The following is a 23,484-nucleotide window of genomic DNA, read 5'->3' on the forward strand; positions in this document are numbered from 1 at the left end:
GCTGTGAAAAGTTATCATAAACAAAGAAAATAAAAGCTTCTGACTTATTCAATAGTTCATGCTAAACAGACTTCCAGAATGGTTTTCATATTAGTACTGCTAATGAACTGTCAATGTTGTTTTTTGTTGTGTACCTGTAAATTTTATAGATATCTTCTGATCTTCCTTTCCTTAGTCTGAGCACCCAAGCACCAGGATTGGCTTTTAACTGGAAATAGCCCTGTTCAGAACAACAACATAAATATTCAGTTTATTTTCATTAACTTTGGTTTAATGGCACATTACCAAATTTACTTGCAAACTTTCAATTAAAAACACTATTTCAATTTCTGCAAATTAATCTTCTGAGAACGGGCAATGCACTTTAACTTCATAGACAAAAGCCGACTTAAAAGAAACAAAACAATATGCCCAAGCATAATGGAAATAAAAAGGGGAAGATAGAGAAAGTTAAGGAATTGGAAGATTGAGAAAGTTAAGGAATTGGAAGATTTTGTGAACAGACAGATAGCACCTGTAGTTTTACTTGATGCAGGGATTCAAGAAGAGAATAAGGCCAACTGCACTGATAATACCTGGCCTGGTTTTAGGGCAACTGCATCACATAGTACTAACACAGAAAGGAAATAGACCTGTGTTGGAAGAAAGTGAGGTTTAAAGCAGGGTCTCAAAGTACACGGTAATGAAGTGAATAGAGGTGCTAGGGAAGAGAAGGAAGCAAAGCTGCAGCACATGCAGGTTCAAGAATGAAGCTTTGCAGAAATAACGGCGATTTCACAAGGAACCAGGTGTGAATGGAGTCGCACGCTAGCATACTGCAAACTAATTACCAGGATCATACGATAATCCAGACAGCTTGAGAGCAGAATAAGACCTGCGGGGAGCATAAAAGAGTGGGGTCAGCAGTGAGATCACTGCAAAACCAATGGGAAACAGAAAGAAAGCACTACAGCACCATCAGTGAGATTAGATAAGGTATGCAGAGAGAATAAAACAGCAATGGCAGAATGGAGAGCCAGAACAGAGTAAGACAAACGAGAAGCATAAATATCTGCTGCTCTGATCCCATTGACCACATTCAAGAAAAAAAAATCGCAGTGATGCCAAAGAGAACGAGCCAAATAAATGTTTGATGATACCTTACTTCTCTCGCTAAACTCTAAGCTGAAAAAATAAAAATTGCAACTGGGTAATTCTAATAGGAAGGGAATGAATAACAGTATAAGACATACAAAATCTACAGGCATTAATTCACTAGGCAGTAACTCTATCAGGTATGGAAGAAATATAAATAATGGATTAGGTTCACAGTTGAACTATTTAGACAACTTAATATACTTACAAATAACTGTCAAATAATACTTTTAACTTGAAACCTAATTAGTTAAAACCAATGCAATCAAGATCGCAGCACAGGTGATGTGTTGCAGCTGTAGCATGTGGAAGCTGCTGGGCACCCATGTAATTCACAGCAACCACATCTGCAGGAAGCACCTTCAGTTCAAGAAACTTCCACTCAGAGTTCATGAGCTGAAGACTTAATTTTGGGCACTGTAATGCATCAGGGATGGAGAAAGCTGCTTGGACAATTTATTCTAGCAGGTAGACACATTCTTCCAGTCAGGTACATCAGATTTAGTCCATGGTCAGAGGTGTAAGTGAGGCAGATCTGGGCATTAGGAAGGTAGTAACGAGGAAATCTCAGCCCTTGCAATTGACCATCAGGTTTGATGTTCTTGCAGCTTTTGGAGATGACAACAAAGATCACAGAAAGAATAAACAAACTGACTATCATACACGGTGCAATGGGTCATTCAAGTTGGCAGGGTCAAAAGGGACACAGTAGTGGTTTAGGAGAAGAGTGAAATCCCCAAAGCCTGTGTTGCCTGCTGATGTCAGAGTTAAGGACTTCTTGAGGCTGGTGAGAGTTTTCAGTTGAAAGGTTATCATTGTCATTGTTACCCATGTGGATAATGGCAAAGACATGGCTAGGAATGAGGAACTGCTGAACAAAAAAATGAACATCTGAGAATTAAATTAAAAGACAGAACTACAAAGTTAATAATCTCTAAATTACTAACTGAGCTAAGAGGAAATGGATATCAGTTAAATAAGACAAAAAAAGTGTACGGTTTAAAGATGTTGTGGGATAAAGTCGGTTTCCATTCGCACAATACCCTGCTGCAGAAACAGATAGCTGTACTGTACTGCGACAAGTGTTCTGGCAAATCATATAGTTTGGACTGTAGTAGAACTTTAATGTAAATAGTGGTGATGGGGTAAAGGGTTCTCATGAGGGGAGACTTGGAAAATTAAAAAAGGACCAGGCCAGGATACAGGTTAATTTTGCAGATGATGACCAGAGTGTGACAGGAAAGCACAAAGTGCATCAGTAAATAAGGCCAGAGTAGGAAAAAATGGTATATCTACCTACTTCTTGAAAACGAAAGGCTAAGAAAGTTGAGTGATCCACATTTGAGTTTAGATAAACGAAAAGTGATCTCGCTGAAACATGCAAGATTCTAAGCAGGTTTGATGTAGATGCTGAGAGGATATTTACAACCATGGGGGAAATCCAGAAAAAGGGGGCACAGTTTAAAAGGAAGTCTCCTCTCAAGACGAAAATTAAGAGAAATGTCTTCCATTACAGTCAATACACTTTGGAATTCTCTTCCATTGCAAGCAGTGGAGGTTGAATCATTAAATATATTCAAAGTTGAATTAGTCAGGTTTTATAATCAACAAGGATTTCAATGGTTTTTAGGAGCAGACAGGAAGGCAGAGTAAACAGTCTACAGGCCAGACTCAAGGTACCAAATGGCCTATTCTTGCTCCTTTGTGTGTCAGCTTCTTTCAATTAAAATAAATTAATAATCTTGGTTAAAAAAAATGTTATGGCACCTGCATCTCAGAGAAATTGCTTTGTTGCACTAAGTTTGGTTGAATTCTTTTGGATGACGCAGAAGGCGGAGAGGATAGAATTCATAGAAGGAAGAAAAATAAATTTAACCAATGAAAGTGTAGAGGCAATAATGAAAGAAGGAAAAACAAATGGATCTTCACAGCAGTTCATACTCATGAACAGATAAACAGAGAATCTTATTTCAAAAATTTTGGTCAAGATTTGTGCTTGCAAAGAGCTAACTGTACCTACCAGGTTTGCCATTACAATTGTGTCCACGATTTCCTGGTTTGCATTGGTGCCCAGGGTAAATTGGAGACCTCTGGGGGGCTGTCCTGTTGAAACATCATAACAATGTCCTTCTAACAAAAGGTACTCCAATTCATACTCTGCTGCTATTCCGCCATCAATCTGAAAAAAGATTTGTATGCATTAAATTCTGCTTCAGGAACCATTATAAGGTCTTTGAGTTATTTTAATGGCTGTTTAAACTTTGAATTATAGAACTTTTACGTTGCAGAATGTGACCATTCAGTTCATTGTACTTGCACTGGCTCTTTCAAGGAACTGTATGATTAAGATTCAATTCCTCTACTCTCTCCCACAGCCCTGAAACATATCTTTTTCCTGTGCATATACAATTTCCTTGGAGAGCTACTATTGAATGTTTCACAATCTATGCTGGGAGTGCATTCCAGATCATAACAATTCAATAAACTTTAATAGTCAAAATGGCAGTGGACTAGGACGCTCCAATCGGAGCTCCTCTGCTCACTTCCCGTTTTCTTCTTTTCTTCCCCTTTTATACCCTTGTGGTGCTCTCTCCTGAGGTACAGCGGGCTGGAGGCATGGAGTGCATTGGGCTGGAGGCTCGCGCGGAGTGGGTCAGTCAGCGGGATGGACGCTTGCACAGAGCGGGGACGGTCAGCGGGATGGACGCTCATGCAGAGCAGGGACAGCCAGCGGGGTGGAGGCTCGAGCAGACTGGGATTGCCAGCAGGCTGAAGGCTCGTGTGGAGTGGGGACGGCCAGCGGGCTGAAGGTTCGCGCAGAGTGGGACAGTTGTTGGACCGGAGACCGGTGTGGGTGGTTAGCAACTTGCGAGCCTGGAGCAGATCATATGTGGAAAGCTCCTGCTCTGATCTACTGGAAGACTATAATGCTTATCTTTTTAACTTTATTCTCATTTTTCTAACTTATACTATGAACAACTCTAAGTAATGTAACTTTTCTTTTCCCTTTATTTTTGTATTGTATATCTAAGATCTGTACTTTGTACCTAAGATAGCACCATATGGGGGCGACATTGTAAACTTCTCACTTATACTCCTGTAGCTCTGTACTTGAGTACATGTGACAATAAAGGATATTCTATTTTTAATTCTAAATCTAAATAGAAGAAATTCTGTCTGCTCTTTATTGGCAATTATCAAAAAATCTGTACATTTCTGGTTACCAAAGCACCAGCCAATAAAAGTAAAATACTATTGACACAAACACAGAGAATGCTGGAGAAATTCAATAGTTTTGGCAGCATCTGTGGAGAGGGAAACAGAGTTAATGTTGAGTCCAGTATGACCCCGCTTTAAAACCTGCCAATGAAAACCCCTCTCCTTATTTACTCCATTTCAAACTTTCCAAGATTCAACTATTCTATCACATCACTCCTTAACTTCACTGGTCTAAAGGGGGAGATCTGTTTTCCTGCTATCTCAACACAACTGAAGTTTCTCATCCCAGTTTAGTTCAGGGAAATCTCATTCTGTAATCTTTCCAAAGAACAGATATCCCTTCTAAAAAGTGTGACGTCCAGAATTGGGGACATGGTCTTAGATGAAGTCTAACCAGTGATTTGTAAAAGGTTTATGATAACTTGATTGCATCACTGATATTTTTTGTGAAGAATTCTACTATACCAACACCGAAAAACTTTCTCACTTTGTCATGCCTTCACATGACATGTTAGTCAGACTAATTTGGACTTTAAAATATTTAACAAGACACACCTCCTTCAGGTAAATATTGTCGAGATCATACGAAGTATGGACAGACTCCACCATCCAGCTCTCAGGAGTGTTGATAATCAGCGTGAAGAGGGGAGACTGAGGCATGTCCAAGAATTTGGCCACTGGTCCAGGAGCAAAGCTGCCATCTGCACTGAAAGTAATCTCAGGCTCCAAAACAAATCGGTAGATGCTGCAAAATGAAGGGCAGAAATTCCTTTGAAATCTTTGCATTCTACACCCGTTCGCTTTCTTGTGCTAACTAAACTCATTATTTATAAAATCACAACTATTTCATCCTCTATTTATAACTTAAAGCTAATGCAAAAATGAAAGTCAGGACACATACTAAAAATCAATTTTTCATCCTGGCAATACTGTTTTCATCAGCAGAAGCAGCAAACTGAATAGCACTGAAAGCTTCCATACTACCTTGTATTCAAAGCAGATGTGCAGAATCAAAAGTGGCAATATAAAAAGTCCCTCATAGAAAGTCAAAAATTGTCAATTTTTACAACATATTTAGGCTCATAAATTGAACTGCAACATGAACCTGATACAACAGACAGCTGAACCCAATGATGCAGGACCACAGCAGGCTGGCGTACCAAACTCTTTTTTAAAATTCACATGTGTAACGTGGGCATTGTTTGCTAGGCCAGCATTTGTGCACCCCTAGTGGCCTTTGAGAAAGTAGTGGTAACTTGCCTTTTGAACCTCTGCAGTCCATGTGCTATAGGTAGATTCATAACGCTGCTAGGGAGGGAATTACATGATTATGACCCAGCAACACTGAAGAAATAGCGATATACTTTAAAGTCAGGACGGTGAGTGGCTTGGAGGGGAACTTACAACTGGTGGTGTATCTGCAGCCCTTGTCCTCCTATATGGTAATGATCATGGGTGTGGAAGGTGCTGTCAAAGGATTTCTGGTGAATTTCTGCAGTGCAGAACCAGTACACACTGCTGCTACTGAGCATCTGTAGTTGAGTGGCTAAACAGTTGTGGATGTTGTGCCAATCAAGCTGGCTGTTTTTTCCGAGATGCCATCAAACTTCTTGACTGTTATTGGAGCTTTGCTCCATCACAATCCTAACGTCAGCCTTGCAAATTGTGTACAGGCTTTGGGGATTCAGGTTGTGAATTACTCACTGCAGTATTCCTAACCTCTGACTGGCTCTTGTCGCCATTGTATTTATACGGCAAGTCCAGTTCAGTTTTTGGTCAACGGTAATCCCTAGGACATTGATTAGTGGGGGATTCAATGATGGCAATGACATTTGTGTGCACGAATGTTACTTGCCACTTGTCAGCCCAAGCCCGGATATCATCCAGATTGTTTTATATTTGGACATGGTCTGCTGCAGTGTCTGAGGAGACACAAATGGAGCTGAGCATTGTGCAATCATCAACAAACATCCCGACTTCTGACCTTATGATGGAGGGAAGATCATCGATGAAGCAACTGAAGAAGGCTGGGCCGAGGACATTATCCTGAGGAACTCCTGCAAAGATGTCCTGGAGCTGAGATGACTGACTTCCAATGGCCTCAATCATCTTCCTTTGTGCTATGTACAACTCCAGTTAGTGGAAAATTTTCTCTCATTCCCACTGACTCCAGTTTTGCTTGGGCTCCTTGATGTTACACTTGGTAAACTGTGGCCTCGATATCAAAGGCTATCACTCTCACCTGACCTCTAGAATTCAGGTCTTTTGTCCATGTTGCAATGTGGTCAGGAGCTGAGTGGCCCTGGCGGAATCCAAACTGGACAGGGTATTGCTGAGCAAGTGCTGCTGGATAGCACTGTTGACGACAGCTTCTACTGATGATCAAGACAGGGCAGTAATTGGCACGGATGGATGTGTCCTGTTTTATGCACTGGGGAAATTTCCACCTTGTTGTGTAGATGCCAGTGTTATAACTGTACTGGAACAGCTTGGCTAGGGCAGCAGCCCATGTTCTGGAGCACAAATCTTCAGTGCTATTGCTGGAATATTGTTAGGGCCTTTATGGTATCCAGTGCCACCAACCGAAGACCAGCATTTGTGATGCTGGGGACCTCTGAAGGAAGCAGAGATTGATCATCTGCTTGGCACTTGTGCCTGAAGATCGTTGCAAAAGCTTTAACCTTATATTTACAGGTAAATTAACAGTGGCAGCTCTGGCTGAAGATTGGTCAGCTCAGAAATGATCTGATATCGTTTAAGAGTGTCGGTTGTGGTGAAAACAATTAAGCAAATATAAAGGAGCCAAGGAGTAGATGGCTACTGCTCACACTTCTAATAAGGAGCCATTTTTGCTTCCACACATAGGGTACCTGAAGCCTATGCAGGGCTCCTATGGCAAAATGAGGACATGGTAGCGAAGAGGTCATTTCACTGGACTAACTATCAGGACTCCAGCAAATGTTCTGGGGACATGACTTTGAATCACACCACTACAGATAGTGAACTTTGAATTCAATTTTTTAAAAATTGCAATAAGAAGTTAGCTATGGCAACTATGTAACAATGCTATAGAAAAATATCTGGTTTTCTAATGTCCTTTATGGAATGAAATCTGTCATCCTGACTCTCACATCCCATGAAAGAACAAGAAAAAATGTAACTGGAATGTGCACAACTGTAATAATTTTCTTCAGGTTATTATCAACCAAACCATTAGTCTTTAAAGGGACCGGTGAGAATTGTCAATTCAACTATTTACATTGCCTTATTATGAAGAAAAAGTGCTCCACTTATATTTTACAATTTGACCTTTGGCTATGATGTCACAAACAAGGCCAGCATTTATTACGCATTCCTAATTACCTACAGGAAAGTAATGGTGATGTGTGGCTCCTGGAAACAAGGTCTATCCATTGACTATCTGGCTCAAGATTCTGGTGCACAAGATTCCAATGTGTGGACAGCATGTATAACAGAGATGTTAAAATGTGAAATGTCTTGCAGCAAGTAACAAAATGCTTAAGCAATTATTATTCTGTCCAGAAGCTCTTCACTGTTCTCTGGAGCTCGTGTTGCAATTTGTAACAGTTGCTGCATCCTGCACAACATCAGCCTCATGAGGGCATACTGTTGCAACCAGGAAGGCAATGAACAGGAGGAGGTACATGTGATGTGTCAACATGATATCCAATCTGAATAGCCTTTGCCATCTTAATATAAAACAACAGTTCTTCACAAGGAACTGGTTCAGTCAATGTGAAAAGACATGAAACAGTTTCTTCACAACTCTGTTCGATAGAAATATACAAAGTGTCACTCATTAGACAAACATTCCATATTTTAATGATCTACATGCTGTCTTGAAATTGATTAAGGTGCAATTGCTGCTCAATACATTCAAGAACAATTATAGCTACTTAATCCAAGTTTGACAACACTGCTTTGACTTTTCTGACAAATCCATATGTGCACGTCATGGGAAAGTGATATTTTCCAGATGAAAAGCAGGAAGCTTGCTGACAGGTGAGATTTGTTTTTTTCCCACAATCTATTAGTCAATAGCGAGAGGAATTATCAGAAGTTAATGCATGGATTGGTGGCAGAAAAAGCAACCAAATTCACCAGTTTATTGATCAATAACAAGCTCTCGGAAATCAAGTTTACTGATTGCAAGTAACTGTTTCTGCATCTTATACATAAATACATTTTATTTGCATTTATGTTACATTGTACTTTAATACTGTACAAGCAAGTGGGACAGGTTTTGTTCGGGAGACTTAGTCTACGTGGTCAAGTTGGACCGAAAGGTCTGTTTCTGTGCTGAATTATTCTATGACTCCATGATATTTGCTTTGTTTGAAAATTCAGCTCCAAGTATTGTTAAAGCACTATTCCAAGTTTGATTGGCAGAGGAGAGCAAATAACTGTACTTGGCAATAGGTGGTGTTTGACAGAATATGACATCAAAAGGGGGGGTGGGGAAGGGATGTCCGCGAGAAACCTCCAGACTGAAATCATGCCTGGTGCAAAGGAAAATGGTTGCAACGTTTATTAGGAACATAAATGCACAAGTTCTTCATGATAGCATCCTCAGTTCTTTGTCAAAAAGCATCCCTTTATTATATTAACAATAATACTGTTGGTAATGTTTCTATTCTCTATTCCATTCTCTACGTTATTCACTTCTGTGTTGATGTGGTCTATTCTTATTTATCATTAAGCTCACAAACCCCACATGACCAGAGGTGAAATCCACACTGTTTTGGACTTGCTGCTTCAGCTTTGATGAGATAACATCCACGTAGATGCAGAAACATCATGTGTAGAGTATTTAACTGTTTCCAGATAATCCCTCAACGGAAAGAGATTATTTCTGGCTGATGCAAGAAGAGTTCTTACCTTTTCAGGGGCATTTCTGAAAGTTTTGGTTGACAGTTCATAAGCACATGAAGATTCATGTTGACCAGCTGGTTTAGAACCTATGAAGATGGAAAACATCTTGCATAATTTAAAGATATAAAGGGCTAAAATAACTGAAGCAAAGACAATGATGGAATGGGTATCATCACCTGTGCTGCAAACTGTCAAGATTTTACAGAATAATTAAGTCTGCAGATGTGATCTATTTCAGAAGGAGTGGCAAATTAAATCATAAAACCTTAACACATTGCAACAATAATATCAACCACTATTTGTTCAAAATAAACGCTGCATTCAGAAAGGCAAGGGAAAATGTGGGATGTCTTCTTCATCAATGTTTTGGAGAGATTGATTGTCTCATCAGAGTAATGAACTGCCTCTTGAATGGTTCCCGGCATTTTGTCTCCACCATCCTCATAGGAAAGCCAACCACCTGCTGGTGAACCTTAACATGAAATAAGGTGCCATGACACTTGTCAAAGTTATAATCTGGTCAAAGATAAGACCAAGTCTCTTGTAATGCAATTGTAGTTTAAGCCAGTGCTTATTATTGACTTTTTCAATACCATTAAGTAATAAAATCTATTACATTAGATTAATACATCTACCTCATTTATCTTACTTCAAGATAGATGAGCCTAAGTCTATCCTAGATTTATTGTTCAGTTATCTGTCAAGGATTGAGGTTTTCTCAACCGCCTCAAATATTATGTCTTGCTGAACAGCAGCGAGCACAATACACCAAGCATGTACTGTCAGTTATATGGTTTATTATTATTGGTTCTATTGTTATGAACAATAACCTCAGTATTAAATTGTTTGAAATTGTACACTGTTAAATAAGGCTAATTCAACGAAGGGATAATACTTCATTTCACTGGTACATATATAAGGTGTGACATGGTCCACAACAATCTTCTAGTTGCTCATCCCGAGCTCGGCTCATCCTCATCTCGTTGCAGAAATTTCTCAACCTTAAGTGATTGGCAAGCACTCTTCTGTCGCCAAGGCAAAGTACTGCTGCATTCAGCATTTGCAATTGGCAATTTTAAGTCAAGCCTTAAGCTAAAACACATGATGCGGATATTTCTAATTGCAATAGTTTCTGTAATTTGGCATGGTGCTTGTTGCACAGGAGACAGCAGAAACTACTTCACTCACCAAAAGGAATGAAGAAAGCCTTTGAGCATCTCTGGTCACAGGATCAGTTATGGCCATCACTTCAAAGTAAACCTGTTCTTCTTTGGGGCGTAATTTAATTGCACTAGAAAACATCCAAGATAGAGGGACACAAAAATAAATAAATTGCCCGAAATAGATCTATTTTATTTAAAAGTCACAGTTGAGGTCAGGTGACCAAAGTTAGGTACAGCATGATGAAAACTGAATTAATTGAATAGTGCTCACCTGAACTCTCCTTCAAAGAACCGGAGGTCGAGCCTCGATTCTCCCTTGGACTTCGATGACAGTAGAGAATCCACTTTCATTACAAGATCACTCGCACTTGGAGATAGAAAAAATACTGTTAAACATAAATATAATTCAAGCAAAAGGCCACTTAATAGTCAACCTTGACAATCCCCTATATCAACTGTAAAATATTGTTTTTTTTTCCAGAGCCTTTCACAATCACATATTTAATTACATGTTCGCAATGTTGAAAAATTACCCCAATTTAGAAAAATGAAAGGCACACTGCAATTGGAGATAACTGAAATTGTAATTAATCATTTGAAACGAGTTATCTATTTAAGCCATCAGTAGGTTTTATGAAATATGTTTAAATGTTTTTCAGTAAAAAGTTCAATTTGTGTAAAAATATGCAATTAGGATTTGCATTAACAATACACCCCACAGTTAAGACAAAGCTTATACTCAGTGTTAAAAGCAAAGTATTAATCAAAGCTTGTATGAATGTACTGTGGATGAAAAATTGGAATGCAGTAGATTAATCAATTCTAACAATATGTAATTAATGCAAACTAGGGCATTTTGAACATCAGCAAACTTTGAACCAAGTCTGAAATATTCAGAACAGGTTCTATGAAGCCATGGACACAGCAGAAATGGTCAAGTCATGATTTGATCGCATGGCAAAATAAGAAAATAATCACTCTAGCTGTGAAAACCATAAAACCAACCCCAGCTCCACAAAAACACAATCTCAATTTTTTATTAGGGCTGCAGTTTGTCATGTTAAAATCGTGTCCCATTCACTTTGTGGAACACATCATCTTCAGGATCATCGCTAACTTTTATTGCTTGACTTAGAAGCGCATGAGACAGGCACTTCCTCTCTCTCTGCCAAACATTTTTGGTAGTGGATTCTATCTTATCGTTAGGGTTTAGTAGATCAAAATGATCACAGCTGCTGTCAAATGATTCACTGTTCCAGTCGTGCAGTTAATTGATATTTCACTCCAACAATCTCTGACATCATGTAATCTGAATTACCTCTTAACTTCTCCAGATGCAGTTGTGAACTCACAAAAGGGACATTGTGTCACATTCACCCACAGATATCTTTGTATGGCTCAATGCTATGCTTTGCCTACTACTCTGTCTCACCTTTAGAATGTCTTAAAATGAGCAATATTCCTAAATGTCTGCTGGTCATAGAATTATATTGATTGGATCATTAAACAGCAATGTTCAGAGTGCAATTATAGAGGTAGTTTGTCATCATCACCCAAGCTCAGAGATGATTATACTCAATCACCTTTTTAAGCATAACAGTGCAACATTACTTACAGCGAGCAGCAGGAAAGATTACAATGACAGGAGTGTTCATCAATGCAAAATACTACAATGCTCTCTATTGTCTTTGTTAACATATTGTTGATTTTGCATCATCTTCTCTATCTTTAATTTCTTTCATTTCCTGCATAGCTGTCAAATTTCCTTTTAGTGTCTAACTGCCCATGTTTTGTTATGCTCTTTGTGCTTTTGTAAAAAAGAGCATTCCTTCCCACCGCATTGTGGGTCACACAGATGGTTGCGCACAGACATAAAAGTTAATAATATTATTACCTAATCTATGGTGTACAGGAATTTGGGAAGCAAAGTGCATTCTTGGAAGTTGAGCTACAGCAAGCACGTAGAAGTGGTGCTGCAGGACAGTCAAATTAGAGGAAGGATGTTCTCACAAAAGGAGGATTGCAGGAAAGAATAGAAGGAACAAAGTACAAAAGATCACAGTTGAGACAATGCACGGGTACAGAGAAAGTGAACCTCGTGTTTGGATTCGGACTGAAGGAGGGATACACCTCATCTTATCACAGAAAATGAAGTGCCAAAAGTTAGGATCAATAGGATTACAATTTGGAAAGTGGGAAAACTTCCAGGGATGCGGAGGTTCAGAGATTCAGTGTGGGCTTTGGCAACACTTATCTGTCAGAATAGGGCTTTAAAGTACTTGCAGTAAACAATTTGAGGTCTGCAAACATGAAGGCAGGGAAAAGAAAAATCATCAAGGGGGGAATCTGAAACCTAGGGGCATTTGAAACATTGTGGATCTGGCAGATCCTAAAGGGTGATGCTGGAGTCTGGTTACATTGAAGTGAAACTTGAAGGAATTGGTGTAAGTGGAAGGGAGAGTACAGGATTTTGGGAGCTGAAAGTGAGGTACAAACTTGCAACAGTTAGGAGACCAGGAATTTAGCAAAAGATTTGGTTTGTGGAAGGAAGGGCTATGGAAGTAGGATCCAAGGCCATTGAAGGAAGTGGCCTTGGCTGGAATGAAGCACATGGAGCTGGAAGTAAGCCCAGGAACACCAAAATTAACAGGTCAATTCCAATTTGTACAGTAACAAATTTTAAGTTCAAAAATCCCTTGAAAAGATTGACTGAAACTAACACAAAACTCCCATTAATATCACTCACAGATCTTCTTCAACCATCAGCATTCGGATCCTGACTTTGATTTTCTCTGCTGCTTCAACAGCAATACTCTCCAACAGGTGGAAGTCATTCTGATTGAAGATTTCATTTTCTTCCAGTGGTCCAATAATCTACCAGATTTGAAAAGTACAAGCTTGTTATTATTTCAGACTCTAGACAAGAGATTGTATGTGGCTGACCCAGTGAGGTAGATTAGCGCAAACAAACAAATGAAATTGTATTAAGTTGGGTGAATCTGATACTCAATTCCAGACAAACCATTGAGCAGTTTGTTGCCTCCAATTGTGAATGGCTATTCCAGCCTCTGTGTATTCCTTGGTATTAGATCATCTAAAAAAGGTAAATTTTGGTTTATTCCAGTCTGAATTTTATCTTGACTTCTAGGCCAACAGCTATATGCAAAGCTGTGACAGAACAGGCTAATCTGGTGTGTACTTGATCCAATGTTTACAAATTGGATAAGTACAAATTGTCTAATAACTTGACATAAAAAACATTGGTGTCAGAGGTCTGTGTATTTACTGGTAGCAAACAATATCAATTTGCAAAAGCCACAAATATCTGAAATATTGAATAAAACCAATTCATTTTGGCAGCATCAGGTAAATGGTACATTTGGACGTTGGTCCTTTCCAATCAGATTTCTTGAGATGTACTAAGACAGCAAAAATTATAGCCACACAAAAACAGAGAATAATGAGTAATAGGTTATATATTTTTAGCAAATATAATCTTATAAGGTGATGATTCCTCAGCAATGTGCAGCCAGAGTCAAGCCCATAGCACCATGAGCAACTCAGTTATAATGGGGAGGAGGGAGAATGAAAGGGGAATAGATATAGGGGATTTCATATTCAGGGGGTCAGACAACATTTCTGTTGTAGTAAGTGAAACTCCTGGATATGAAAATCTGGTTCCAGGTTCAAAGATGTCACAGTGCGCAAGAGGAAGGGAAATCTGCCACAGATTGTGGTCCACATTAGTACCAACTACATAGGTAGGATGAGAGATGAAGTCCTGAAGCCAGATTTCAGGGAGTTAGGAAGGAATTTATAAAAAAAGGACTTCAAAAGCAGTAATCTCAGAATTACTCTAGTGCTATGTGCCAGTGATGATAAAAACAGGACTGTCTGATTGAATAAGTGGCTGGAGAACTGGTAAAGGAGAGACAGCCTCACAGCACCAGGGACCCGGGTTCAATTCCAGCCTCGGGCGACTGTCAGTGTGGAGTTTGCACATTCTCCCCGTGTCTGCGTGGGTTTCCTCCGGGTGCTCCGATTTCCTCCCACAGTCCAAAGATGTGCAGGCCAGGTGGATTGGCCATGCTAAATTGTCCATAGTGTTTAGGGATGTGTAAATGAGGTAGGTTATAGAGGGGATGGGTCTAGGTGGGATGCTCTCGGGGTCGGTGTGGACTTGTTGGGCCGAAGGGCCTGTTTCCACACTGTATGGATTCTATGATCTATGATAATATTTCTGAGAAACTGGGACTGGTTCTGGGGAAGGTGGGGCCTGTACTCAAGCTGGACAGGTTCCACTAAACAGGATTGGGACTGATATTCTCACAGCAGGATTTGCTGGTTGTATTGGAGTGGGTTTATACTAGCTTGCCGGGTGACGGGAACCCGAAGGGGAAACCAAATTGGAAGAAATCTAGGTTTGTAATAGGAAGTTGAAAAAATGCTAGGGAGACAAAGGAACAGCAGAAACAAAGCAGAGTATACGTTGAAAGCAGAATTGCATCAAAAGAAAGTAAGTTAATGGTATTCTACCTGAATGGACACAGCATTCATGACGAAGTAGACGATGTAAAGTCACAAAAAGAGATGTATGGTTTTGACCTAATTGTTATTACGGAAATCAGAACTGTGAGCTGAATATTCAACATTTAGGAAGGACAGGCAACAGGTGAAAGGAGGTGGAGTTGCACTGTGAACATGGAATGGGATCAGTACATTAATATGGGAGGATCTCAGATTAGAAGAACACTGAGTGGAATCTGTTTCGGATCGAAGATACCCCAAGGAGCAGCACACATTGTTTGGAGTTATGCATTGATCCATAAAATAGAAGAAGTGGTGCAGGGCACAGTATTAATCAGAGATGAGAGAAGTGTGTAGCAGGGCGACACAATTACCATGAGTCATTCAATCAGCATATAGACTGGGTGAATCAACTGAGCACTAAACCTGTGGAGGACATGTTTCTGAAGTGTGTAAGTGATGGTTTTCTGGAGCCAACCAGAGGGCTTTTTATTTTAGTTCTATTATTATGCAATAAAAATTAACAATCTTTAACAATCTTTCTGTTTCTATTCCTACTCTGGTGAAGGGATCCACCTGAAAAGATAATGTGGTAAGCGAGAACAACAATCTTAGTCAATTTGTTGAGTTCAACTTGGCAGGAATTGAAACTGCCAACTCCTTGTGATGAGAATACAATGAAGGTTTTTGCTAAGGAAAGTAGTTGATCAGAGTGAACATAGGGGAAAGCCAAAATTCAAGCCTGAACAAGACACTTCCTAACTTCAGCCAGGAACACTCAGGGAAACTGAGTTGAGTTGAGGCTGGAGGTCTAGACCTGCTGTTGAAGCAAATATTTTGATCCAGTGTGGCAGATGTTCAGGTAGGAAAAACTTCTGCTGATGTTACGGGATTGTCAAGTCAAAATAAAACAAAATGCTGTAAATATTCTACAGATCATGCAACATTAATGGAGAGGAGTTAATACTTCAGGCCATCGACATTGCATCAGAACTAGCCTGAAAACATAACTGTTTCCCTCTACACAGATACCGCCTGATCTACTGAGTATTTTCAAAATTTTCTTGTTTCCTTTTCATGTTGCTAGAATATGCAGTAGTTTGAGTATGTTTAAACATCAAATCAGCAGTCCCAGAGAGCCAGGGTAAAGAATATGAGAAGTGAGATACAGCTTTACTCATTGGCATAATCGTAGTCCACTATTTAAAACTGTCTGTTAAACTATGGTAGTCTGCACACCAAGGACAGAAAGCAAATCCTCAAGTGCCAATGAAGAACCTGAAATTGTCTGACTCCACTTGACAGTGACTTTCTTTTCAAGCGAAACCAACAAAGTACTTACTCGTCCATTGCTGATTATAGCTCTCTGTCCTCCCTTCAATTTTACGACATCCTTGCAAAAAGAACTGTGTGACAAAATGAAATCCAATTTCAAAGTTTCAAACATCTTTTTGAAGGCATCATTGTCCATACCCTATAGAAGTGAACAGAGAAAAAAGGTCAAGCAAAACACGAGTGCAAGTAAATTGGAAACAAAGATAATCAGACATGATGCGTTATTGACTTTCCGCATTCTACTGAATGTTGAAATTATTTAAGCAGTTATATCCAAAACATGGCTCCTCTTTGACACTGCTCCCAGATCGTGTAAGACTGTGGAGTACATATTCGTGCATTACCGGTCTTGTAAGAATTTATCTGAAAGTGAGGTCAGTTTATGAATCAGAATAAGAGTGTTTTGGGATGCCTTGGATGAGGTTCTTTTTTTAATATTGATTCATGGGATCTGGGCATCATTAGCTGGGCCAGCATTTATTGCCCATCTGGGGTTGCCCTTGAGGTCGTGGTGATGGTGAGCTGCCTTTTTCAGCCACTGTCGTCAATTTAGTGTATGTGCCTCCACAAAGCTGTTTGGAAGGGAGTCCTGGCTAGTGGCTTGGAGGGGAACTTGGTGGTGTTCCCATGTATGTTCAACACTTGTTTTTTTTTCCAAAAGGTAGTAGCCATGGATTTGGAAGGTGCTACATAAGGAGCCTTCTGCAATGCAACTTGTACAATGGTATACGTTGCTACTACAGAGCGCTGGTAACAGAGTGAGTGAATATTTGTGGATGCAGTATCAATCAAGCAGGCTGTTTTGTCCTGGACGCTATCAAGCTTCCTAAATGTTGTTGGAGTTGCATTCATTTGGACAAATGGGGAGCATTCCGTCACAGTCCTGACTTGTACCTTGTAGATGGTGGATAAGCTTTGGGGAGTCAGGAGACGAGTTACTTGCTGCAGAATTCCTAGCCTCTAACTTGCTCTTGTAGTCACAGATTTTATGTGGCTATTCCAGTTCAGTTCCAAATTCGTGACGTGACAATACTATGGCTTTAAAAAGTCAATTTGTCCTGGTTTTATTTCTTAAAAGAAAGGTTTTAAGACAGAGGTACAGTGATATCTATTGAAAACTTGTAAACAGCTTGTTAGGAGTTTTTTTTGGATTTTTTTTTTAAGTTGGAACAATAGAAGCAGCCTGAATGGGTGTGTTCAAACTCTCGCAGAACTAGGATTTTAGTTTCTTAGATTTTCAGTAGCCGTAGTACATGCTGCTGCAGCATATCTCTCCCTGCTACACTCTCTCCTAGTTTTTTCTTGATGTTTCTCATCCTGGGCTGCAGGAAGTTCACATGAGACAATCTATTTCATCGAATTTGCCTTTTCTCAAAGCTGGGTTTATGGGATGTTACTATATGGTAACAGTTAATTAGTAACAGTTACCAAATCCATTATTTTATTAAGCATTTCAATAGTTACAGCTAAGCCAATTCTTTCCTTTTCTTTTCTCTGTCATTGTAGTTTAACTATGGCATGTGAATAAATTGTGTTTTGCTTATTGTCAAGTAGTTTGACCAATCGAATTACATCTGGAACACAGCACTTTACACACCTTTCAAATAAAAAAAAGTTTGGGTATAGACTATTTTCTTAGCAGATTTTGAGGGGTGTTTGGTCTGGTGCATAACAGTGATAACCCCTTAGAAACATAATAGTGGGGCATTCAGCAATGGTAATGCCACTGATTGTTATGGAGGTAATAGTTAGATTCTCTCTTGTTGGGGGAGGGTCGTTGCCTGGCCATTTGTGTGGCTCAAATGTTACTTGCCACTTGTCAGCCCAAACTTCAATATTATCAAGATGGAGGCAGCCTCTTATCAAATTTTTAAACATTAAATTGAGAAGTGACTTCAGGAATCCCTCGACAGGGCAGCTTGTGGTTGCAGCTCAGGCCAGATAGCACGGATGACCTCTCAGAGCCATTGAGCACTATTCCCCTGGTCTGCCATGGCAGATGTGCCAGCTCCACATAGCAACATCATTACTCAAAGCTTTTAAGAATCTTCGTTGACGAGAAAATTGCAATTATCCTCCAACAACACATCTTAATCTCTTCTCTTTCAGCTCCTCTCATTCATCAGATCTTCTCTTTCCACTCCTCTCATTTTCTTCAAGTAAGAGGGGTTGGCATGGGTACCTGCATGGGCCTAGTTATGCCTGTCTCTTCATGGGGTACACGGAACACTCCTTGTTCCAGTCATATTCCGGCCCCCACCCACAACTCTTTCTCCGATACATCGATGATATCATTGGCGCTGCTTCCCTCTCTCGTCTGGAATTGGAAAACTTCGTCAATTTCGCCTCTAATTTCCACCCTGCCTTCACTTTCACCTGGTCTATCTCTGACCCCTCCCTTCACTTCCTCGACATTTCTGTTTCCATTTCTGGGGATAGACTGGCCACTAATATCCACTACAAACCCACTGACTCCCACAGCTACCTGGACTATACATCCTCACACTCCACTTCCTGTAAAGACTCCAAACCATTCTCTCCATTCCTCCGTCTCTGTCGCATATGTTCAGATGAGGCCAACTTCGACAAGGGAACCTCCGAAATGTCCACCTTCTTCCTCAACTGAGGATTCCCCAACTCCGTTGTCAACAGGGCCCTCAATCAGGTCCAACCCATCTCCCGCACTTCCGTCCTCACCCCTTCTCTTTCCTCCCATAACAGCGATAGGGTTCCCCTTATCCTTACCTACCATCCCACCAGCATCCACATCCAGAAGATAATCAGACGCAATTTCCGCCACCTCCAGACACATATTCTCCTCTGATTCACATATTCTCCTCTCCTCCCTTGTCTGCCTTCTGCAGGGACCGTTCGTTCCGTGACACCCTGGTCCACACTTCCTTCACCCCCAACACTTCCCCACAGCCCTACGGCACCTTCCCTTGTAACCGGCGAATGTGCAACACCTGCCCATTTACCTCCTCCCTCCCCAGGATCCAAGGGCCCAAACATAGCTTCCAGGTGAAGCAACACTTCACCTGCACTTCCCAGAATCTAGTCTACTGCATTTGCTGTTCACAATATGGTCTCCTCTATATCGAGGAAACAAAGCATAGACTTGGCAACCGCTTCGCAGAACATCTACGTTCTGCTCGCAAAAAAGACCCTGAACTGCCTGTTGCCTGCCACTTTAGTGCACCACCCTGCTCCCTGGCCAGCATGTCTGTCTCTGGCTTGTTGCAGTATTCCAGCGAAGCCCAACGCAAGGTGGAGGAACAACACCTCATTTTCCGCTTGGGGACCCTACAAACCTCCGGCTCAATATTGAGTTCAATAATTTTAGGGCCTAACCTCTTCCATGTCCCAGCCCCCTACCCAACACACCAGGCCTTGTTACCACATAGCCTGCCATTACACACCCCCTGTTGTTAGTCACTAACAGTCCCCATTAACAACTATTCACCCTCCCAGCCTGATCGTTAGCAACTCCTTTGTCTATCCAACTGTCTTTCTCTCTCTTTGGGCTCTATCCTATCGTTTACTTCCTACCCCACCCACCTCCCTATTTTCTGTACATAAACTGACATTTTCCCAGCCACCATCGGTTCTGAGGAAGGGTCACCGGACCCGAAATGTTAACTTTTTTTTTTCCCTTCACAGATGCTGCCAGACCTGCTGAGCTTTTCCAGCAAATTTGTTTTTGTTCCTGATTTACAGAATCTGCAGTTCTTTCGGTTTTTTACACATCTTAATCGACACATTTACTAATTCACTTAACTGCCCAACATTTGCAGGGAGGCAAAACATCCCAACGGCAGGATGGAACCAGGGAATTGGCAAACCACATCACAGAACAAATCTAAATGTCTGTCTGTCTCTGTGCCAGCTATCACATCTTATTTTAGCATATTGTCCAATTTCAAATTTTTCTGTAACACAACTAGATTTTGGCAAGATTGTTGACAATCGGATGGATCTGCAATACATTGAAAACACAGCATATTCTTGTAACGTTCATACCTTTACCAAGTAATTAATATCACGTAGCCTGGATCTGAATCCCCACTTAGCACTAGAATTACACTGAAAACCTAACAGCTCAAATGAAAAAAGTTAAAACTGTTGGAGTTAGCCACATCTTCACAAGAAGTGCAGTTCGTGCCTCAGGTAAATGGTGCAGGTCAATTCTGTGCAATTCAGCAATAGAAGTCTGTTGGAATTTTGTGGTATCAACGTAAAACACCACTGTCAACTGTTGGAAGCTGAGCAACATCAATGCAAAATTACACATACATCTCTTACTGTGCAATTACAATTCATTGAATAACCTACTTTTAAACCACAAAACATTTACCTCAAGCAAAATCAAGCATTTGACTGCTCACTGTCAACTTTTACTGCTCATATTTATCCACTGAAACAAAGGCTAGATGATGCTAACTTAATACAAACTAGCAATAACATCACTTACACCAACAGCGAATTCCATGATGTCTGCTCCATCAGCCAATGCTTTTGCAGTCTCTTCTTTTGCCAGTTTAGTAATGAAGTTCTTGGCATTATTTACGCTTTGAGTGTTAAGTGCAGCCCAGATGGCTCTCGCAATAATGGTGTTCTCTTCAGTGGGTTCAGTCGTTGGATTGTTTATTAAACCAATCCTCAGGTTATTGCTAGATTTCTGCAAAGCAACACACAACAGTTTTGCAGATACAAAAGATGCATCCATTTTAAAAGCACACTTAAAACTTCAGTGCCAGAGATGTTGTATATGATTTAATTATTTAATTTTTGGGAAAAGTAGCTGAAAAGCTAAGGACTAGAGTCCAGAATGGCTGCAGGGATGGAAAGAAGTGATTAGATAAAAGAAGAAATATTAGTTAGATGATGCCAAGATTGTAGATTGTAAGAGGAAAGGTAGACCAATAAAGGTAAAGAAAATATTGTCTTTCGTTTCCACATAAACACAAACTAGAGCAAGAGAGTCCGTAAATTCTAACTTCAGTGAGGACATGGAGAATTGCACAGGCTATCACTGAGACAGCCAATTTCCAGTCCCATTAATGTGCTTAGGTATGTTAACAAAATAGCAATACAACATAAGCTATACATCCAAACTCTGTTTTCACCCAAAGAGCAGAATTCTACCCCAATTCCTCTTTATATTCTGCTTTTTGACCAAATAGTCAAGTGAAATGTTATCAACTGCAACAGCAAGCCAAGGGAATTTAATAATTATCACAATTATCTACACAATGAGTTTTCAAAATCAGCTGCATAGCAAAACAGTACAGAACCAGGACAATGCTTTTTCTGGCCATGGGGGAAATTAAACAGCAAATGGCATCTGTACAAAGTGCTTTCAGTGCATACAGAAGATGGTAGTGAGAAGTGAAAAAATAAATACAACAAAACCAATTATAATTATGCATATAATTCTAACGAAAATGAGAGATCATCTGCAAAATGAAGGATTAATCTCTTGACCATTTTAAAAAATGTTATAAGGTGCATTTATGATCATTTCAGCATCCTGGTCCCAACCCTCACTTCTCAGGAGATAATCATGATACTGAGGGCATTGGATACACAGGTGAGGCAATGTGTACATAATGTAATATAGATGACATGGGAAGCAAGAAAGATACTGTGTTAATTTTACCATCTTACCAGATGTTTAAGTGATTCATACAATAATTGCCTCCCAGAAGAGTCATCAAAATCTCCAACAATCCAGAATGTAAGTGGACGAATATACTTATCGTCTATAAAACAGGGTGAAGCGAAGAAAGTGAATATCATGCAATTCACCACTTTTCAAATAACATTTTCAATTCTCATGGGATATTCCTCAGTAATGACCTCTTGCTCATTATGTCGCATTCATCCAGTTGGAGGGGCACAAGACAAAGACAACACAGTACTTTCCTACACTGGTACTTTCCTCAGTATGGAACAACTAAAAGCCATTTGCGTCGTAATTACTGTATCTTGTTGCTAGTTTATTTACAGCCACAGAACTTGGTGGTAAATTGTGTTGTCCAATTGTAACCAAGTGAAATTGGTGACCAGGATGTCAAATGTAACCTGACCACTGAAATATTCATGATCCTCCTGTGGCAGAATCTCTATCTTGGAAAAATCAGTGAGTGTCACATGCATTCTACTGCTGTAAGGATGTGTGATATAGAATAACATGCATGCAGAAACTTAATAACTTTTAAAGAAAAACAATTTTCTGCACTTTCTCATCAACTTACTAGATTCAAATCAGAGACAGCAAAGGCCATCAGCAGCATGCTTATTAGGTTTTTGATTGAGAATGCTATGATGTATTTTTCAGTTTAAAACCTAGCTCCCACTAGAGTGGATCACCAATCCCTTTAATTAAATGACAAGAGCCCCAAGTGCCTTAGGTGAGTAAATATGCAAGAATAAAGTAGCTGTTGTTTTTCCAAAGATTATATTTGCATTAAGTACTTGGGCTGAACATTTCACAATGTTGAAAAGACTTCTGGATGAACTGCACATCACATGTCATTCACTGCAACTCAGAGCATATTTAAAGCAATCTTATTTTTGCACTGCAACATTATACATCTCAATTTTTAGAGCCTGCATTGGATTAATCTTTGTAAATGACTTGTTTGGTCTTCTGACTCTCATCATATTCACCATATTTTACAAATGTAGTGTTGTGTAGAGGTTTGCCCAGGTAGATGGTAGGACAGCCAGGTTTCTGATGTAAGTGGCCTAGCTACAGCTAATATGCCTTGGCCACAGGATACACAAAGTGCAAATTTGCATCCATAATATTTCATGCGGTAAAGAATTATCAACTTCAGCTAAGCAGTGACCAAAAGGGCTCTTGTGGCGCAGATGTTCTATCCCTACTTCTGAGCCAGGAAGCCTGGGTTCAAGTCTTACCTGTTTCAGAGGTGTGTAAAAGCATCTCTGAAAGTAGTGACTAAAGACCACATAATTCCCAAAGAATAAAAACAGCATGAAATATTAACACTACTCAAGATCATGGAATCTTACAGGGCAGAACAAGTTCATCGAGTCATTTGTGCCTTTGCCAGCTCTTTGAAAGAGCAATCCAATTTGTTGCTCTTACCTGCTCTTTCACCACAGCATTGCAAATATTCCTTCTGAAGTATTTATCCAATATCACTTTGATGGATCAAAAGGGAAATATTGTGTCAAGTAATCAACT

General features: G+C 40.0%; 1 protein-coding gene across 4 annotated transcripts in view; it reads right to left on the reverse strand.

Annotated features, from left to right (window-relative positions):
• Positions 1-23,484, reverse strand: part of uggt1 (UDP-glucose glycoprotein glucosyltransferase 1) — a 120,187-nt gene that overhangs the window by 36,002 nt on the left and 60,701 nt on the right. For all 4 annotated transcript variants that reach the window (XM_020534527.2, XM_020534526.2, XM_048604294.1 and 1 more), the window contains 10 exons: positions 21,939-22,033; positions 20,743-20,949; positions 16,279-16,410; positions 13,156-13,283; positions 10,681-10,776; positions 10,435-10,537; positions 9,253-9,332; positions 4,909-5,098; positions 3,155-3,313; positions 135-220 (listed from right to left, as the gene is read on the reverse strand). In XM_020534527.2, coding sequence (XP_020390116.1) covers positions 135-220; positions 3,155-3,313; positions 4,909-5,098; positions 9,253-9,332; positions 10,435-10,537; positions 10,681-10,776; positions 13,156-13,283; positions 16,279-16,410; positions 20,743-20,949; positions 21,939-22,033 — 1,276 coding nt within the window. The remainder of the gene's footprint in view (positions 1-134; positions 221-3,154; positions 3,314-4,908; positions 5,099-9,252; positions 9,333-10,434; positions 10,538-10,680; positions 10,777-13,155; positions 13,284-16,278; positions 16,411-20,742; positions 20,950-21,938; positions 22,034-23,484) is intronic.

Source organism: Rhincodon typus, chromosome 13, assembly GCF_021869965.1.
Source record: "Rhincodon typus isolate 14 chromosome 13, sRhiTyp1.1, whole genome shotgun sequence".
Taxonomy (NCBI): Eukaryota; Metazoa; Chordata; class Chondrichthyes; order Orectolobiformes; family Rhincodontidae; genus Rhincodon; species Rhincodon typus.